Source organism: Bubalus kerabau, chromosome 9, assembly GCF_029407905.1.
Source record: "Bubalus kerabau isolate K-KA32 ecotype Philippines breed swamp buffalo chromosome 9, PCC_UOA_SB_1v2, whole genome shotgun sequence".
NCBI lineage: Eukaryota > Metazoa > Chordata > Mammalia > Artiodactyla > Bovidae > Bubalus > Bubalus kerabau.
In genome coordinates this window covers 88,686,641-88,707,454 of record NC_073632.1, presented here as the reverse complement: position 1 = coordinate 88,707,454, position 20,814 = coordinate 88,686,641, and the positions used below count along the sequence as shown (strand labels likewise).

At 39.9% G+C, this 20,814-nt stretch overlaps 1 protein-coding gene across 11 annotated transcripts in view; it reads right to left on the bottom strand.

The window, feature by feature from the left end:
- The window catches only part of AIG1 (androgen induced 1), a 270,184-nt gene that overhangs the window by 150,831 nt on the left and 98,539 nt on the right, over positions 1 to 20,814 (bottom strand). For 7 of the 11 annotated variants that reach the window (XM_055535800.1, XM_055535803.1, XM_055535805.1 and 4 more), the window contains exon 3: positions 6,886 to 6,987. The exons of 1 other annotated variant lie outside the window; for it this stretch is intronic. In XM_055535800.1, coding sequence (XP_055391775.1) covers positions 6,886 to 6,987 — 102 coding nt within the window. Of the gene's footprint in view, positions 1 to 89; positions 1,259 to 2,193; positions 2,395 to 6,085; positions 6,620 to 6,885; positions 6,988 to 20,814 lie in introns of those variants that run through there. 3 more of the 11 variants (XM_055535808.1, XM_055535804.1, XM_055535802.1) reach the window with 3 other exon arrangements.

Here is a 20,814-nt window from a genome sequence, read left to right as displayed (position 1 = left end):
AATTGAGAAAGGTCTGTTTTTTTATATGAAAAAGAAGGTATTCTTTCAATCAACAGCTTATTTTATGAAATATACAATGTCAGCGTGGCAGACTCTATGGGCAATGAAATGCATAATCCTTGTATCCCAGAAATGGAAAATTTCCATAAGCTTTATTATTTACCAAAAAGAAGAACATCAAATCTGAGTTTCTACAACACCAATGATCATCCAAGCAGTATTTAATGCCTTCTCTTCTGGGAAAGACAGATGTACAAGAACTTTAGTAATTACCAAATGTCAAAATAATATTGAACAGAATAAACATTTGCCTAAATTAAGGTTCTCTTGAGGATCAGTTACATATAACAAGAACAACTGACAAATCAAGCATGAGGAGAGGTGGGACTTATTTTCTGTCTCCTGATAAATTATATAGGGAATGAATAACTCCCGCTGTGATGATAAGAGCATCCAGGTCATGTCTGCTTAAAGATCTGTGGGATAATAATAATATCCTAAACTTTTGCAGTGCTTGACATTCTCAAAGCACTTTATAAACATTCATTAGGTCTTCCATAAGCTAGGAGACTGTCTTATTGTTGCTTTTTCCTATTATAGCATCTCTGAGAGTCTGCAATCTTTCTAGAGTTTAAATATTTATTTATTGCTTTTAATGTATATTTACTCCATTGACAATACTTTAAAATTATTCTCAGCAAAAGAGAAAGGTTCACGGTTCTACTTTTGCATCCAAGAAATAAGCCAGAATAACAACAGTGCTTCTCCTAGTGTAAGTGAATACAACCTATTGGGGATGCTCTGTTGGTCTGCGAAATCGTTTTCTTATTAAAAAATACCTTCATCCACTTCAAACATGCCTTTCCCATTCTTTAAAATTGCACGTGTTTTTCTCGTCCGGTAACTACACAGTGCCTACCAGGGTACTTTGCATGTGGAAAGTTTTCAATAAATGCTAGCTGCTGCTGCTGCTGCTAAGTCGCTTCAGTCATGTCCGACTCTGTGCGATCCCATAGACGGCCTCTCACCGGGCACCCCCGTCCCTGGGATTCTCCAGGCAAGAACCCTGGAGTGTGTTGTCATTTCCTTCTCCAATGCATGAAAGTGAAAAGTGAAAGTGAAGTCGCCCAGTCGAGTCTGACTCTATCGGCCTCCATATGTGGCAGCCATGAAGATCCTACCACAACATTACATTTTGGAAACTCTGATTCATTTGCTGATATCACTTCTGTTTTCTCTTTGTCTGATTATCAGTGGACTGAGAATAAAAGGTGATAGAAAGAAATAATTGTAAACTTGACATTCTTCTAAGTTTCAAAGGCAAATACACAAGCATCTTTTTTATCATCGACACTAAGTGAAGGTCTAATAGGCACTGTGCGCTGTTTGAATTGCTGGGAATAGGGTTGCAAGGACAGAAACATTTTTGATTTTGGATACTGAGCTGACTCTATTCAAAAGTGCCATACGTTATATGCTTGTATTTTTCGTTGTAATAAGTTAAAATTCTTTGCGTGGTGTGCGTGTGTGTGTGCATATACTACTATTTAAATGGGCCTGGAGACAACCTAGTGTTTGCACAGCAAGGGTATATTACCCTTCCCGTCAGCCATTTCCTCTTCTCTTCTGCAAATAAATTGTAGGATTGCTGAGAGCAAACAGAAAGACAATGGAAAAAAAGAGAGAGAATATTTTCCTTTAGTTCTAATCATGTCTAACTTCTGGCAACTTCAGTGAAAATCAAAATTGAAACCCCTGTGAATTTCAGACCCTTGTAAGTGTTCTCTTATGCCTACTTGAATGTTGTAAATTCAAGACTGACTTGATTCTCCTGAAATAGTGCCATGATAGACTTATACACTGCATCTCAGTTCTGTGGTACAGCACTCTGGATCCCTAGAAATGATGTTGAGATCCTTCAAACAATGAATTTCATTCTATATGTAAGAACACAGTACATTCTCTCTTGGAATTCTTATAACAACCTAAGCAGACAATAATAGCAAACAGGCCTGGAGGGCTGTAAGCCATTTGCAGAAATATGTGAAAGCTACAAATTAAACTTAGTAAGTATTAAACAAAATATATTCTATCCTCCAATGTTATTAGATATATTTTTGTAAAACAAAATTGAAAAATATGGTTGAGTAGTAAAATTTAATAATTACAAATATAAATATTCAGTATAATGCAAATACTCCCAGTTTTATTGTCTTGCTTTTATTTCAGCAAATTTGTGCATGTGCACTAAGTCACTTCAGTCGCGTCCAACTCTCTGTGACCCCATGGACTGTAGCCTGCCATCCTCTGTCCATAGGCGTCTCCAGGCAAGAATACTGGAGCGGGTTGCCATGCCCTTCTTTTTATAATGGAAATTCTCAAAAAAGTTGAGCTCTACTGACAGTATTAACAAAAACATCAATTAAAAATAGAATATAATTGTAACTAAAGTGTATATAATTTGAATGTTTTCATCAAAATATGAACATCAAATAAATGTAAAAATTGTAATGAATTATTTTCATATTTTTATAATTAGATATTCAAAAGTAGCTATTAAAATTAAAGACAAATACAAACTATAATTAATTAAATACAATTTAAACAAAGCTGAAATGCTGACTTAATTTTTTGATGTTTCATAAATTGTATTATACATTTTTATAATCATGAATTATTCATGATCCCAGTATTTAATGTTCATATTTTAATTGCCAGTCCAAAGAATCAGCATCATGTTTTATGTATGCTGTATTTAAAGTTTCATCTATATATATTTAGAGTAATATAAATTGTTTAATATTACAAAATAGGTAGAACCCACTGTAATGGCTTTTGGGGCCTTACTGTGACTTCACAGATGTCTGTCATAGTACCAGTAACAGTCACTATTAATATAATTTGGGTAGGTACCTGCTAAACTGTGAGGTACTTGTGGGCATGGGTGTGTCTTGCTCACACGGATAGCTCAGTGCCTGGTCTAATGCCTGAAGCATAGCAAGCCTGCAACACATGCTCACTAAAGAAAGGAAGTAACTAATCAAACACACAATACGTTCATGTCAACATTTTTTCACTTGTTGGAAAAATAGCCTGTGTATGTGTGTGCTTGGTTGCTCAGCCATGTCCTACTCTCTGCAGCCCCATGGACTGTAGCCCACCAGGCTCCTCTGTCCATGGAATTTTCCAGGCATGAATACTGGAACAGGTTGCCATTTCCTCCTCCAGTGGATCTTTCCTACCCAGGGATCAGACGGGTGTCTCTTGCATCTCCTGCATTGGCAGGAGGATTCTTTACCACTATGCCACCTGGGAAGCCCTAACTCAAAATTATTCTAGTGACGAAGACACTATGGTACTATGACAGACATCTGTGAAGTCACAGTAAGGCCCCAAAAGCCATTACAGTGGGTTCTACCTATGAAAGGTCATAAAAGACTTTACAGAAGAGATAGAAAACAATCACTTGGCAAAAAATGCATGCCATTTCAGATTCACATTCAAGCATTTTGTTATTAAGTGACTAACTTCTCTAAAAAGCAGAGACATTACTTTGCCAACAAAGGTCCGTCTAGTCAAGGCTATGGTTTTTCCTGTGGTCATGTATGGAGGTGAGAGTTGGACTGTGAAGAAAGCTGAGCACCGAAGAATTGATGCTTTTGAACTGTGGTGTTGGGGAAGACTCTTGAGAGTCCCTTGGACTGCAAGGAAATCCAACCAGTCCATCCTAAAGGAGATCAGTCCTGGGTGTTCATTGGAGGGACTGATATTGAAGCTGAAACTCCAATACTTTGGCCACTTGATGCAGAGAGCTGACTCATTTGACAAGACCCTGATGCTGGGAAAGATTGAGGGCAGGAGGAGAAGGGGATGACAGAGGATGAGATGGTTGGATGGCATCACCGACTCAATGGACATGGGTTTGGGTGGACTCTGGGAGTTGGTGATGGACAGGGAGGCCTGGCATGCAGCAGTTCATGGGGTTGCAAAGAGTCAGACATGAGTGAGCGACTGAACTGAACTGAACATCTCTGAATACAAAAGTATTTGTTATTTCTGGCAGTAATGACAGTTAAGCTTAAGAACTATGGTATTGGCTCTATCAATATATGCGATGTTTTTTACTGAGGTTTGTGGTTTGTATGTTCTTCTATAGAACAATCCACAGTTGCTGTCAAACTGTTCTATTCTCAGCTGGCTGATCTGCAAGCAAAGCATCGGTTTCAACCCATTCTGCAAAAATCTTCTGACCCAATACGTACTAAAGTTGCACATCCTAGAGTAGTGACTTCACTATTTAAATATATATCTGGTGAAACTTAAGCGCTGAAGTTTAGTTAATAGTTTGGTACCAGTGTTCATGTCTTCATTTGGAAAATTGTACTTGGTTGTAGAGATGTTAAAATTGGGAAACTCAGGTATATATAGCAAAGCTCTGTACCAGTTCTACAACTTTTCAGTAAATTTAAAATTAGTTCAAAATAAAAAGTAAAAGAAAAAAAAAAAATTACAAAATATTCCTTAGCCACCAGATGTAACTTCTTTGTTAGCAATTCTTGAACCATGAATTGGAACAAGACAAAAAGCCAAGAAATGGTCATGACTTTTCTGAGACAAAATTCATTGAGAAGAAATCTACTGAGCTCATGTCAAGAGGATTTGACATGTTCATTAATTTATCTTTTCCCGATACTAAATATTTGTGTCACTCAAATCCTCCTTGCATTTCTAAGTAGTGTTTCCTCCAAGAGTCAGAATTTTAACTTGTTAAGGTGAGTCAAGGGAAAATTAGAAGTGTCCAGCTGAAGTTCTAATAACTGCATACATATTGAACAAACCATTCACTCCAAACATTAAGCAGCACCAGGATCTGCAAAGATTGTGATTTATTCTCTGGCTAGAAGGTAACACCGTATAGTTTAGGGATGTAGACAACAGGCCAAATTGCCCAGGACTCTATTATACTTCCAAAGCCCTTCCTGTGTTGGAAAATTTCTAAGCTTCAGTTTCTTCTTCTGTAAAAGGGATAATTTCTTCTTCATAGAACCACTGTGGAGATTAAATTATATAGCCTGGCACACAGTAGGTTCTCAAAAAATAGTAGCTATTAATATTTACTGGCAAAGAATTGTGGGGACTGTACTGAATTAGTCGTCAATCTAATGAATATGTACTGGTCCTCCTATATGCCAGGTGGCTGGGCAAAGACTCAGGATTCAAAGGCTACCATTTTGCAGTAACCATATAACATATTTGTGGGGGATACAGACATGTACTATGGAGATATAAAAGTGCCAGGCAAGCACAGCTAATAGCAGAGTGAACTTGGCTTGTGAGAGTGGGCAAAGGCTCCATAAAGAAAACAGTATACACGCAACATGAGCAGGAGATTCCCAGTGAAGAATGGGAAGGGCATTGCAGGCAGAGGATTGCAAAGACTTGGGAGTTATGAGAGTATTTCCATATTTAAGAAAAGAGACATGTTAGAGAGAAGAAGAGTAACCATGTGAGGCTCTGGAGATGCTTACATTCAATTGACAAGAAGCTCAAACTGATTAATTTGTTTTTAACTAGACCTGAGGTGCCATGTTAATCCTTCTACAGTGGCTTGAATTGGACTCAAGGAAAATTCCAATTCTCTGAGATGTGCTACTTTTGAGAAGTTGACTTACAAAAGGTTTGATCAACGCTCGCTCCTCAGTACAATAATGTTTGTTTGTTACTACACACCACCTTTCTTAAAATATATCAAAACTGGGGGGGAAAGGGAAACACTTATTTTGAACCTCAGACACGTGATTTCCAGTTCTTCATTCCCCTATAATTTCTGCCATGGGTTGCCCTTTTCACTAGGAGCACCCAGGGACATATTCTAAAAACTGATGCAACCAAGAAATGTGAGCTTCTTAAGTTAATAAATGAAACAGCACTCAATTCCAGAGATGGATAGGGAAGACAACACAAAATTCCTCTGCAGAAAATATATCCTCAAATTTTGTCAAGTGATGTGCAAACTGCATGAAGTATTTTATTTGAAACTTGTGAAGGTAATATCAAGTCTAAAGTGTTCAAAACAATTAGACCATGAAGAAGGAAAAGACGTCATAGCCATAGGCAAAAACCTGGGATGAACGGAACCCAACAAGACACCTCCAATGTCTGTAGCAGCCCTCCCAGGGAAAGTAACAGCCTACCACTCCTCCAGGGGGAAATTCTCCAAGTACATTAGCTACTTTCAACACAATCTCACTGATGCGATGTTGAGGAGGCATGGGCTTCCCTGATAGCTCAGTTGGTAAAGAATTGCCTGCAGTGTGGGTGACCCTGGTTTGATTCCTGTGTTAGGAAGATCCACTGGGGAAGGGATAGGCTACCCACTCCAGTATTCTTGGGCTTCCCTTGTAGCTCAGCTGGTAAAGAATCCATCTGCAATGTGGGAGACCTGGGTTCGAGCCCTGGGTTGGGAAGATCCCCTGGAGAAGGGAAAGGCTACCCACTCCAGTATCCTGGCCTGGAGAATTCCATGGACTATGGGGTATCCATAGTGGTGCAGGTGGGAATCAATCCTCCATCTCCAATAGCGGACAAGCCTTTGAATGGTACAGAAATTAAATCCGTCCTGGAATGAGCCAATTGTATTATAACTAACACAACTGACACCTCTCATAAACCATGGATTCAGTTTCTACAGTTTTAATAGTGACTCAGTGTCATGAGAAAACATTTTTAAAATTTACATTCAGTTTTCTTCTCTAACTACAGTCTCATTATCATTTCCATTTCACAGCTACTTAGCTAGATTTTATGGACAGCTTGAATTAGAAAACAGCTCTTTAGTAGATTTTTTTTTAAATAAAAAGAAATCATTTGTTTTTGTTCACTTACCATTCCGTGATTCAGCCACCCTGGGATAAAATTATCAAGCAATTTCGGGTAAATCATCTCTCTGTCATAGGCATAAATGATCCAGAACACCGCTACAACAAACTGGAAGGGAAAAGAAATCCTTTTATTTCAAAGGCACCAACTGTCCACAGCATACAATTGGTTGGTTTTCTATTGTTCAAAGAACCCAACAAAACTTTAATTTACAATGAAAGATAAATCAGTAAGCCAGCTAATAACTGGAAAGATCATTCTAACTTCATCCCATTAGTGGTAACTGTTGGGGTTCTTCCTCTCTCCTTGATCTCCCAACTGTGTTCTCAGGCACAGGGCTGTTTGTGAGAGAGAGAGAGAGATAGTCTGCCTGTCATCTGGAACAGCTCCCTTCCAGGGCTAATTGTGTTGGTTTGATTCCCCTCAAGAGGGTTTAAAAGTTCATTGGTGGTTTTTTGGATCCCATTCCCCATTGTACAGAGTTAGAACACATTCAAGAAGCTGTAGTGTATTTTCCTTGAACCCATCATGTGGTTTAAATTAATCTTCACATTCTCAAGTTTCTATTTCACCACTAACAGCATTGAAATCACTGCTATAAAATGTCCTAAAGTCACATTTCCAGCAAATGTATTAATTTATATAGCTTAAAGCAGGGGCTTTAGTGGCACTGAGAAGCAGAGTGTACGGAGAGGAAAGGAAGATTCCTAATTCTCTTGGAATAGCTCATAAATTCATCTTGATGCCAGTGGTTTATTTTGACCCATCAGCAACCTCATCATCAAAAGTGCACTCAATTGATTATTTTACCTTTCCTCAAACTAATGGTGAGAGAAGAAGCTCAGATAAAATAAAGAAACAAACAGCCCAAGGTCTTAACTTTCACCATAGAATTTTTTTTTAAGTGAATGGTTTTGTAAATAGTCTTTAAATGTAGCATAGAAAAGAGAATGAACCATCTCAGAGGGAGGTCTCAAAGTCTCTTCAGAGTTATGTCTCAAAATAATAAATACTACAGAATGATAAAATGCAGCATGAATATTAAGTAGGAACAATTTTATCTCATTTCTCATAAGGCATCCATGCCCTGACATTTTATTAATAATATCTATTTTATTGCCACTTTTTATAAAACTCCTGGTGTTTATAGCTCAAGGTTATAAACCAGAAGGGTTCCAAAGTTTATTTCCAAGTACGTCAGTTATCACATGGATAATCTTAGCTTGAAAAAGTTCACCCTTAAAATCCAGGATGTTATGAACATTTACTGTTTCATAAAACACACTGAATGATAATTACAATAGTAATTGTAGATAACACATGTAGTTTAATACTAGATTAGGGTCCCTAGTTATTTATCTTGCTTTTGGGGCAACTGTGTTTATTCAGTGGATAAATGCACAAAAAGAAAAAAGAAAAAAAAAAACATGTATTATTAGCTTAATGCTAATTATCATCAGGAGCTTTCCAAGTACAACAAACAATTTTAGAATTATCCACAATTTGGGTTTGTTCACTCCACTAGTAACTTCATGTATACTGAATATCAGGGTTCCCTGTCCTCAGATCTGGGTGGGCGCCATGCTTTATAGCTTTGTTACTCAAAGCGTGGTCCCTGGATCAGCAGCACCCATGCCACCTGAGAGCTTTTTAGCAGAATGCCAGGTCCCAGCCTGATAGGTTTTGATCCTGGATTTTGATAAGATCCTGAGGTCATTCCTGTGCACATCAAAGTTTGAGATGTTCTGCTTTGCAAGGGTCTGCTCCAGCCACCTGGAACCTTCCTCTCTCCCCATGGAGTGAGGCAATCCCAGGTCCACATGGCTGGTCTACCCAGAGCCTACATGCCCCTCCTTTGCTAAACCACATCCTGGGAAGCCATGACCCTGGAATTTCCTGCCTGAATAGGCACGAGTATGCCTCAGGGCCTGTGTGGGTCTCTTTCTTGAGTCTGACCCTGGAGGGAAGACTGTGCAATAAATGTGTGTACTCTTGACCAGAGAGATGGTTAGAGGTATTTGTTTCTGTAGGGTGAGAACCAAAGTTTGACAACTGCCCGGGTGATCTATACACAGGCACAAAACCATTTCAAATCCTGGATGGAGTCATAGGTGGAAACCTCTTTACTTTTGCCACATAAGGTACTTTAATCAAGACAGTGACATCCCATCACTGTCACAGGGCCCCTCCCACACGCAAGGGGAGGGGACCGTACAGGCCTGTGTAGAAGGGAGCAGAATTTGGGGGCCTTCTTAGATTCCTTAGATTTCCATTTGCTTTCTACTCTTCTTTTCCAAAATTGTTTTGGCTATTTTAAGTCCTTTGCTTTTTCACTTAATTTTTCAGAATCTCAGCTTGTGAATTCATACAAAAACATTGTCCTCAAATTCTGACTAGAACTGTACTGAATCAATATATTCAATATGAAGAGAAATGATGACATCTTAACTGTAATGAGTCTTCTAACTTATGAGCACAACTATGTCTCCATTTATTCAGATTTTTAATTTCTCACTGCTTATCGTTCTGGGTGTACAGCTCTTGCACATATTTTGTTTTATCTATCACTAAGCATTTCATGTTTTTTCTGCTATTGTAGATAGCTTTAAACTTCTTTTTTAATTCTTTGTTGGTGGCATATTAAGAATTCCCTATTCAAATTTCTCTATTCTATACAAATGATTTTTGTATATTGACATGGTATCCTGTGTCTATTCAAAATTCACTGAGTAATTTGAGTAATTATGTCATAAGTTACTTTCAGTTTTTATATGAACATGATCTGCAAATGACAGTTTTTCTTCTTTCTTTACAATTTGTATGCCGTTTTACTTCTTTTTCTTTTCTTATTGTACAATGTTGACTAGAAGTGATGAAGACTGAGCATCTTTGTCTTCTTCTCTACTTAGGGAAAGTGTTCAGTTTTTCAGCATTTCAGTTTGATATTAACTGCAGGTAATATCAAATAGGTGTCTTTTATCAAGTTGAGGAAAATCTCTTCTATTCCTAATTTATGCATGTAATGAATGAGTGATGAATTTTTTCAGATAACTTTGCTGCATATTTTCAGGTGACCATATGTTTTTTTCTCTTTTATTCTGTTAATATGATGGATGATAGCAATTGATTCTTAATGTTAAATCAATCTTTAATTCCTGGTCATCATGTATGATCATTTTTATACATTACTGGATTTGACTTGCTATTTCATCCATCTTTATTCATAAAGTATATCGATCTCTAGTTTTTTTTTAATTTCTCATAATGTCATTTTTTAAATTTTGGTTACAGGATAATCCTGGCCTCAAAAAATAAAGTGGAAAAGTGTTCCCTCCTTTATTTTGTGAAGGACTTTGTGCGAGATTGGTATTATTTCTTCCATACCTATTTGATATACCTTCCCAGTGGCATCATCTGGGCTTGTAAGTTTTCTTGTGAGAAGATTTAATTGTGAATTAAATTTCTTTAACAGATACAGATTTTTCTGGTTTTCTAATTTTTCCTTTAGTTATAGTCATTTGTGCCTTTTGTAGAATTTCTCTATTTCATCTAAAGTCTGAACTTAAAAAGTTGCTCTTAATATTCTACTATGGAAATTAGCAAATGCTACACATCAGATAGCTTATCTTTAGAGAGCCAGTTGTTAATGTTGGCTAGCACACCACTGTGGAGAGCTACTTTCCGTCACCAGGAACGATCATTTGTGGTGTCCCTATCACATAGAAAGCACTGTGGGGTCAATATTTAATCGTGCAATTTGGCCAATCCTCTGACCCCCACCATACCTGGAGGGAATTATATGGGTTATTAAAAACAAAGTGACTTTTAAGAAAGGGTTAGTCCCCTTCCTTAGTGTAACACTAGAAGGTCAAGAGGTACAGCTAACTGAGTAATCAGCCTTCTAAATAATTCTTGAGATTAAAAGCACAGCACAGATGGTAGCTTCTTGGCTTCCTGCACTGACATCCTCTTGATGGTATGGTCATCAGCAAACCCAAAATAAGCTTGAACTCTACTAGCAGGGCATGGATATGAACAAAAATAGGTTCTCTTGGACAGGCTAAGTGATTCTGAAATGTCCTACGGCTGTGAAGCTTCTTCTCCAGCCAGGACTGGTGGCCAGCTCTTCCTCAGCACACATCTGCTGGCGCTGTGCTCCCAGGACAAGAACACTGTACTTGGACTGACAGGGGGAGCAGCACAGTCGCTGTCCAGCCCTTCCAGCTTCCCAGACAGAATACTTGAGTTACAGTGGTTCCTGAGACCTCATTTGAACCCCTCAGAAGGATTAGAAACCAACACAAAAGAAAACTGGATTCACGCTCTGTCTCTTTTTATTTTATTTTTTTAAATTTTATTTTATTTTTAAACTTTACATAACTGTATTAGATTTGCCAAATATCAAAATGAATCCGCCACAGGTATACATGTGTTCCCCATCCTGAACCCTCCTCCCTCCTCCCTCCCCATTCCATCCCTCTGGGTCGTCCCAGTGCACCCATCCAGTATCGTGCATCGAACCTGGACTGGCAACTCATTTCATACATGATATTTTACATGTTTCAATGCCATTCTCCCAAATCTTCCCACCCTCTCCCTCTCCCACAGAGTCCATAAGACTGTTCTATACATCAGTGTCTCTTTTGCTGTCTCGTACACAGGGTTATTGTTACCATCTTTCTAAATTCCATATATATGGGTTAGTATACTGTATTGGTGTTTTTCTTTCTGGCTTACTTCACTCTGTATAATAGGCTCCAGTTTCATCCACCTCATTAGAACTGATTCAAATGTATTCTTTTTAATGGCTGAATAATACTCCATTGTGTATATGTACCACAGCTTTCTTATCCATTCATCTGCTGATGGACATCTAGGTTGCTTCCATGTCCTAGCTATTATAAACAGTGCTGCGATGAACATTGGGGTACTCGTGTCTCTTTCCCTTCTGGTTTTCTCAGTGTGTATGCCCAGCAGTGGGATTGCTGGATCATAAGGCATGTCTATTTCCAGTTTTTTAAGGAATCTCCACACTGTTCTCCATAGTGGCTGTACTAGTTTGCATTCCCACCAACAGTGTAAGAGGGTTCCCTTTTCTCCACACCCTCTCCAGCATTTATTACTTGTAGACTTTTGGATCGCAGCCATTCTGACTGGTGTGAAATGGTACCTCATAGTGGTCTCTTTTTAGAAGGAATTTCTCATATGGAGTCCAACAGAAGCTGAAGCAAATGTTTTAGTTCACGTCTATGAAGAAGTTTTACTGATCAGTGATCAACTAAAGCTGATTAGAGTTTAGTAACACCAACTAGAATGCAAAGCAAGTTGCCAAGACATTTGCCCTGAAGGATGAGAAAAAGTCACTGATCTGTTCAGTTCAGTTCAGTCTCTCAGTCGTGTCTGACTCTGAACTGCAGCACACCAGGCCTCCCTGTCCATCACCAACTACCGGAGTTCACCCAAACCCATGTCCATTGACTCGGTGATGCCATCCAACCATCTCATCGTCTGTCATCCCCTTCTCCTCCTGCCCTCAATCTTTCCCAGCATCAGGGTCTTTTCACATGAGTCAGCTCTTCACATCAGGTGGCCAAAGTACTGGAGTTTCAGCTTCAGCATCAGTCCTTCCAATGAACACCCAGGACTGATCTCCTTTAGGATGGACTGGTTGGATGTCCTTGCAGTCCAGGGGACTCTCAAGAGTCTTCAACACCACAGTTCAAAAGCATCAATTCTTCGGCACTCAGCTTTCTTTATAGTCCAACTCTCACATCCATACATGACCACTGATCTGTAGATTGGTTCCAAAAGGCCTTTTATCACGATCTCAATTATCCACCATTAAAGAAGGGAGGGAGGAACTAAATGAATGCATCTTTAAGTCTTCAGCTTCAACATGACATGAGCCTATGAAATTGCTTTCCCCCTTAAAACTAATCTATTAATACTAAGACTTGACCTTTTACTGATTGGAAAACATTTAGATTCTCTTTTGGGCTCAACTGCTCTGCTTCTGGGACTTCTGAGGTGGTGAAGAATCTGCCTGCCAAGCAGGAGATGAGGGTTTGATCTCTGGGTTGGGAAGATCCCTGGAGAAGGAAATGCCAACCCACTCCAGTATTCTTGCCTGGGAAATCCCATGCGGAGAGGAGCCTGGCAGGTTACAGTCCATGGGGTCACAAGAATCGGACACAACTGAGCGACTGAGCGACTGAACAGCAGCAGCAGCTCTGCTTCTAGATTTCCTTTTCATGATGTTCTTTCCCATCGATTCTTTCCAAGGTCATACTCTTGCTGAGCGGTAATATCTAGACATGTTTCCAGTTGTGATTTCTCTTTGCAAACACACATAGCCTGGGAGTAAATTGTGTGTTCCGGATGATAGCTGGCTTTATCCCTGATGGCCTCCAAGCAGAGAGTGAATGCCTCAATTTTACACGGCTCTTGTCTTCCTACTTCACACATCCAGGAGACCCTAGGTGCTCTCTTTTTGCCTGACTTCCCTCAGCCGTATCTTTAACTTCAGCAACGCACAGTGAAGCATAAGCACTCTGAAATGGTGCAGCATCTTCTGTTTCAGTGTACAGTGTGTTACTAGCACTGCTTCCAAGAAGTGTGATAAAGAATTCCTCTACTGTAATGATGAGATTGTGACTTACCTTATATATATATATATATTTTTTTTTTTTATGCTATATATTCTGCTCAAAGTACTTTAAAACCAGAATCTCCAGTTAGAGTTTGTAAAGCACGTGGTGATGTTATACCTTTTTCATGGCTTCCATCTTTTTGATAGAATTTATCATTTCTCCATATTTATCCACACTTAGGCCTTAACTAATAGGCTTCCCAGGTGGTACTAGTGGTAAAGAACCCACCTGCCAAGGCAGGCGATACAAGAGATGTGGTTGGATCCCTGGGCTGGGAAGATCCTCTGAAGGAAGACATGGCAACCCACTCCAGTATTCTTCCTAGAGAATCCCATGGACAGAGGAGGCCAGCGGGCTGCAGTCTATGGGGTCACAAAGAGTCGGACACGACTGAAGCAACTTAGCACAACACAGCACACAGGCCTTAACTATCTTTTCTGAGTAATAAATGTGAGAATAAAAAAACCCAACTCCTACAAAATCTATGAGTTGATGCCTGCCTTGATCTCCAACCTTCATTCATACCATATTCTTTCTTGCTCCCTAAGCCAACTGGCAATTTGATTGTTCCTAAAATTCATTATGAGTTTTCCTGCCTCAGAGCTGTAGCATTTTCCACTCTACCCCAGGAATGTTCTTTCCCTGTTTTCACGTGGCTGGATTCTCTGTTCCATCAGCCTGAGGTAAGCCAGCACCTCTGCATGGAAGCCTCACCACTGGTGCATTATTTTCTGGCAGAGACCCTGATAGAAAATAAGCTCCTTTTGCTGGTGTTCAATTGTTCATTGTCTGGATCTTTTATGAGAAAGTGAAGTCTTAGGAAACAGGAACTTCTTTGTCATGCTCACTGCTGTTTCCCCCTGCCTGGTACCTCATATGTTAGTGGTGTAAAAAAAAATTCTTGAATAAATGAATAAAAGTGGGTTGCTGCTTGTATGTATCAGACCACATCTTCCAGAGAAGCAAATACCCTTTTACTCCTTCAATATTCTTACTGACCTAAAATTTCTCTAGGTTATCCATGATTTTTGCCCTCCTGTCTGTAAGGAGATAAGCCTTTCTTCCCAAGGTTTTCCTTCTAGCCCATCTCTTCTCAGATCTTCTATCCATTAGCTCCTCTATACCTGTTTAAGTTCTTCTATTATCTTGAAATGATCTTTCCCTGAACTTCAAAATCAAGATGGAAGACTAAAGGCTCTCTTTCTTGAAATCAACCAAGAATAAGAGGAATGAGAAACAAAGAGACCAACTGGAGAAGGAAACATCCCTAATCCAAACATCACTTTACTCAACAGGCTGCCAAGTGTTAGGGAACTTGAACTGGGCCAGGAAGAGACTCTGATGTAAGAAACAAGATCAGAGGGCTCTGTGGTCCAGTGAGCAGAACAGAGAGATCCTACAGGTGGCCCACTGTAAGAGACATGCAGTGACCTTTGCTGGGAACTGGAAGTCTGAGGTGCATGGGAGCCCTGGGGAACGTTCAGGGGTCAGAGGTGATGATGTTCAGTGTGGAAGTGGGCCAGTATGGTATCTCTGCAAGAAGCAGGATGTGGTCATGGGAGGTAAACAAGACAGGATCTGTGATAACCAGCCTGAAGGGAGTGCTCCTGCTCACCTGATGAAGACCAAGCTTCCTATCACCACGCAGCAGGACTGGGAGCAATATGAGTCAAGGAGAAAGAAATGACTCTGGCCCAGAAAGAAGCCATTCTCCAGGGGAGAGCAGTGGTGGGAAACAGAAATTCAAGCTGCCCTTTATAAGTTCCTAGCCTGTCTCCAGTTCTAGCTTTTCATAAAAAGCTAGACAGGAAGGACAAACAGATTTAAGGATGAGTAATCATTAAAAAAAAAGAAAAGCATGAAACATATTCATAGATAGCACAATAAAAAGGACAGAGATAAAGCTGAATATGAGCAAAATGGGAGAGGGCACCTGAACAATGCAAACCAGAAAATGTATTCATTAATTTATGGTCAAATAATTCTCTGTTTAAAAAAAGCAAAGAGGAAAAATTGGGACTTGATAAAGAAGAGATGATAGAGCAAGAGGATAAAAGCGAATGGATAGAATTATTGAAAGAAATAAAATATAAAAATTAAAACCACATAAAACTGAAAGTCGCATTATAAGCAGTAAAAGGAAAAACTGTCTTTGGTGTAGACAGTGGGGGTTTAGCTCTCTGCAGTCTAGAGGACTAGATACACTGAGAAACCTTCCTGCTGTGAAACGCTAGGTCCTAAATAAATTATGACAAATATACTTTCAAATACATTGCTGAGCAGACAAGAAAGGAAGGGAAATCACTAGGAGCCGAAAAACCCATGCAGACAAAAAAAGAACGGGAAAAACCTGAACAGTAGCAAACACAGAAACTGAGCCTGCCCCAGAGGCAAATGGCAACACTAAAATCTGAGTGTTCCGTGAACTATGGCCACAGAGACGGATGACAGTGGCCTTAGGCCCATGCAAATCTGTGGAGTGGGTCTTGAACCTGAAAGGCCTGGCCCACAGAGGGTCCATACCTTCTATGAAGGGATAGGCTACAGAAAGTGCCCTTCATCAGTTCAGTTCAGTTCAGTTCAGTCGCTCAGTTGTGTCTGACTCTTTGCGACCCCATGAACTGCAGCACGCCAGGCCTCGCTGTCCATCAGCAACTCCTGGAGTCCACCCAAACCCACGTCCATCAAGTCAGTGATGCCATCCAACCATCTCATCCTCCGTCGTCCCCTTCTCCTCCTGCCCTCAATCTTACCCAGCATCAGGGTCTTTTCAAATGAGTCAGCTCTTTGCATCAGGTGGCCAAAGTACTGTAGTTTCAGCTTTAGCATCATTCCCTCCAAAGAAATCCCAGGGCCGATCTCCTTCAGAATGGACTGGTTGGATCTCCTTGCAGTCCAAAGGACTCTCAAGAGTCTTCTCCAACACCACAGTTCAAAAGCATCAATTCTTCGGCACTCAGCTTTCTTTATAGTCCAATTCTCACATCCATACATGACTACTGGAAAAACCATAGCCTTGACTAGACGGACTTTTGTTGGCAAAGTAATGTCTCTGCTTTTTAATATGTTGTCTAGGTTGGTCATAACTCTCCTTCCAAGGAGTAAGCACCTTTTAACTTCATGGCTGCAATCACCATCTCCAGTGATTTTGGAGCCCAGAAAAATAAAGTCAGCCACTGTTTCCACTGTTTCCCCATCTATTTGCCATGAAGTGATGGGACCAGATGCCATGTCAGGGTTACATAAATTACTTTCTAACTGCTAAGATTGTTTTAATCAAAAGGCTTCATTTCATTGAAATTTATTCTGCACCTAGATCTTCCATTTACCTCCTTTATCTTTGTATTCATGGAAGCTACATGCAGTAACTAAGCAAGTTTTGCAAAGTCAGAAAACAAATTTTATACTTATATCAATTAACTGTAGTGGATACTGTAGTACTTCTCCCAGATTCCCTCTTCAGGGCCTGTGCATCCACCCTGCAGATGTTGGGAATATCGGTTGCTGGCCACTGTCAGCTGCATCCCTCATTAGAATTGCCCTCAGCTGCAGGGAAAGGTCTTGCTTAAAGCCATGCCCCTTTCCCAGGGGCAGTCTAAATCCAAGGACATAGAGATCCAGCCGCTTCGCCTCAATTTAAGGCAACTCTGAAGGGTCATCCCTGCTCTAGAGCTCCCAGGATGTCTGTTACAAGCTGTTCACAGGGAGGCCCATCTAAGACCATGCTATTCATGTATAAGTGCAACAGCCAGACATTTTAAAACATGAAAATATCTGTTGTAAATCAACCAGCATACAGAAATGTACAAAAATACTTTGCAATCTCACCCTGTACTTTAGTCTTGCCAAAAGGACAGTTATATCCTTCAGGACTTTTTTCCAAGCATGTTAAATGCATTCCATATATTATTTTACAAAATCAGGTCATACTATATCTAGTCTTATGCAATTTAATTTAAAAATATTTTAAAGAGATATCCCATTTTTCTGAAGCACCTCATAGTATCCCACTGTATGCTATGCACCATCATTTATGTAAGCATTAACTAATAAATGGGACTTCCCTCATAGCTCAGTTGGTAAAGAATCCTTCTGCAATGCAGGAGACCCTAGTTCGATTCCTGGGTTAGGAAGATCCACTGGAGAAGGGATAGGCTACCCACCCCAGTATTCTTGGGCTTCCCTTGTGGCTCAGCTGGTAATGAATCCGCCTGCAATGCAAGAGACCTGGGTTTGATCCCTGGGTTGGGAAGATCCCCTGGAGAAGGGAAAGGCTACGCACTCCAGTATTCTGGCCTAGAGAATTTACAGTCCATGGGGTTGCAAAGAGTTGGACACGACTGAGCAACTTTCAATTTCAACTAATAAATGTGTACATTCATTCCAATTATCACAATTTTGAATAATGTTGCAATGGACATGTTATGTGTATGGTTCTTGGACCTACATAAGAACCTTAGGGGAATAAATGACTAGACGTGAAGCTCTTGGATCCCAGGTCACCACTGTCTGTCAAGCTGACTTTCACAAAGGCTCCTGTGTCATTCTCCACTCTCAGGACCCTCAGTCTTTACTCCAGATCCAGGCCACCATGCTCCTCTCCTGGACTGTTGTGGTTGCCTCTTGTCTTGACCCACAGGCTTCAGTGTCCTCTTAACTCTACTTCTGCTTTATTGTGATCTCAGAATGCTTAAGTTATGAAAACATTTAAGAATTTCCCAGTTTAAAACTTCCAATGGCTCCCCCTTGTTTACAGAATAAAATAAAAACTCCCTCTGTGATTGGGCCACAAATTCTCCATGCAGTCTATTTCCAGCTTCTTCCAGAAACCCAATTACCACACCACATGTTGTTTTCCAAACTCACTATACACCTCCAAGTGCCCATTCCTTTGTGCTTTTTATAATAATAGATTAAAATTCATTACATTTTTTTTTCAAAATGCAAGCTCAATTAGTATTACTCTTATGTTGCAGTTATTTCCTGCACAGAGTAGGAACTCAATAAATATTTGGTGAGTAAATACTTTTGGTTAATTAGTCTGGAAAAAGGAAGAGAAAAATGGATCAGAGATGGAGAAAAATTGCCAAAAATCATGGATCTAACACGACATACATGTGATACTATAGGACAGTAGCATGGAACAAGTTGGAAGAATTATTCTTCCCTTCAAAGTTAATAAGCGCATTTATGGAACTTCAAGCATCTCAACAAGGTTGATGTGACCACGTACACCTTCCTTCTGGCAAATTCACATCCAAAGGCCAGAGAAGCAATACTTGTTTAGAATATTTGCTGGTCCTAACTGATAATTGGGTCTTATCTTGCCTCACGGAGCCATGCTATCTTCCCTACTCAAAGTTTAGTTGACAGGATCTCTGATTCTTATGTCATCTTTGAGATGCATGCTTTTCCCTACAACACCAGCTTGTGGGGCTGGGGCCCTCTGACCTAGAGGCTCCAGACTCTCTATCCAGGGTCATGCCCTGTATAACCCCTGTGCCTACAGGCTGCAATGGCACCAATCACATGGTTCCCTTGATTCTGGCTCTTCCCCCGAGACTCAGGCATCTCTGCCTGGCCTGTTTGAAACATGGAAATGATCAGTTTTTTTTAAAGTTTGCTTTTCTTTCCCACCAACAGAATCCAAATGGCCTGGGGTTGGCCCCTATTCGTGGCAGTCTTCTTTTGTGAAGAGTGATGTTTGGAGGCTTATTATCACGTTGGATTGAGAGCATCCTAGAGGTGGTGGGCCTGGCAGGAAGGTGGTGTGCACTGTGAGAGGGCAGGGCACGGAAAAAAGGAGGCTCTGTGGGCAGACACTCTGTGTATCCCACTTTCTGGTCATCTGCCAAACTTACAGAAATACGGACAAAACACAGATCACCTTAAAATTGTGAAATCAGATCAGAAGTTGAAATCTTCCCATAAAGAGTATGAAACAGACATAGATGGATCACTAATGGTCTGTCTCCAGGCTCACGCTCTTTTGCTATCTGGTCACCTTACGCCTTACGCAGGTGAGGTGACTCCAGAAGGTGGGTCACTTTAGCATTCTAATAACTAATCCTCCTTTACAGGGTTCAAAGTTGTAAATTGATCCATTTTAAACTGAATTCCATACCTAAATAAACTGAGCAAGGATTCTCTTCCTCTCTGTCAAGTGATGGTAAATAGGATAATTAAACAATCCAGGAACCGCACACAAGACTACCTTATTATGTTAGAAAACCACTGCCAATCGATTAGCATTGATATGCGTTTCTTTCTTGAAAAACAATTTGGACTTTTTGTCATAAAATCCAACTCTTGCCATCTCTCTCTTTTTAATAAAAGGGGATTATAGTCTAGTTATTTAATATGATTATATTAAAATGAATATTCACAAGATAGCTATAAGTACATAAGAGAGACAGCCAGCTAACTGCAACTTGAATTTAAAGTTCCACCTGAGAATAAAGAAACATCTAAAGTAATCTAATTGAATGAAAGTTAATTATGTAAGTAATTAGCACATCCTTTTGTAGAAGCATCCTAAGTTAGGTGGCTATGCGTCAATGATTACCTGTATTCAGTGCCTCGGGTATAGTATCAGAATGGCCTGACCAGAACGCTACTGTAACACTGGAAGACAAAGCCTGAACAAGCAGATTAAAGATGCCCAAGAAGAATTTGTTAACAGGAGCAAACTGGTCATCATAGTGTTTAGGCTTATGGGTATTAAAGAATAAGAATTGCCTTCATAGGGCACCCAAAGCTGATGCTCTTAGACAATTCACATAGAGTGAAAAGGGAGGTGAGAGGCGGGTTAAAGATGCAGGGGGCACATATATACCTGTGGCTGATTCACATTGATGTACGGCAAAAACCATCACAATACTGTAATTTTCCTCCAATTAAAACAAATTAATTAATCAAAAAAAAAAAAACTAAGTTAAAAAAAAAAAGACTTGTCTTCAACTCTGTATAGAGGAGGGGGTCCTCTGGCCACCCAGGGCAGCATTCCAGTCTACCTAGCAAGTCAATCCTTGGGATACAAAAGGATGGCTCAGATCATAGTAATTTGACTACCCACCACTATCATCATCCAGTTATCCCCTGTGCCTTGATTTTGAGTTCGCCCAGGATTCTTCTGGCTACTCTTTGTTATCTTCAAAGTTGTTCTGCCCCTAGGAAAAGCTTACAGAGACTCCAGTTGGCCTGACAACCTTTTTATAAGTATAAATGACTTAATTACCTTTCTGAGCTACACTTCAGTCTATATTCATTTAGTTAGCATAAGTTC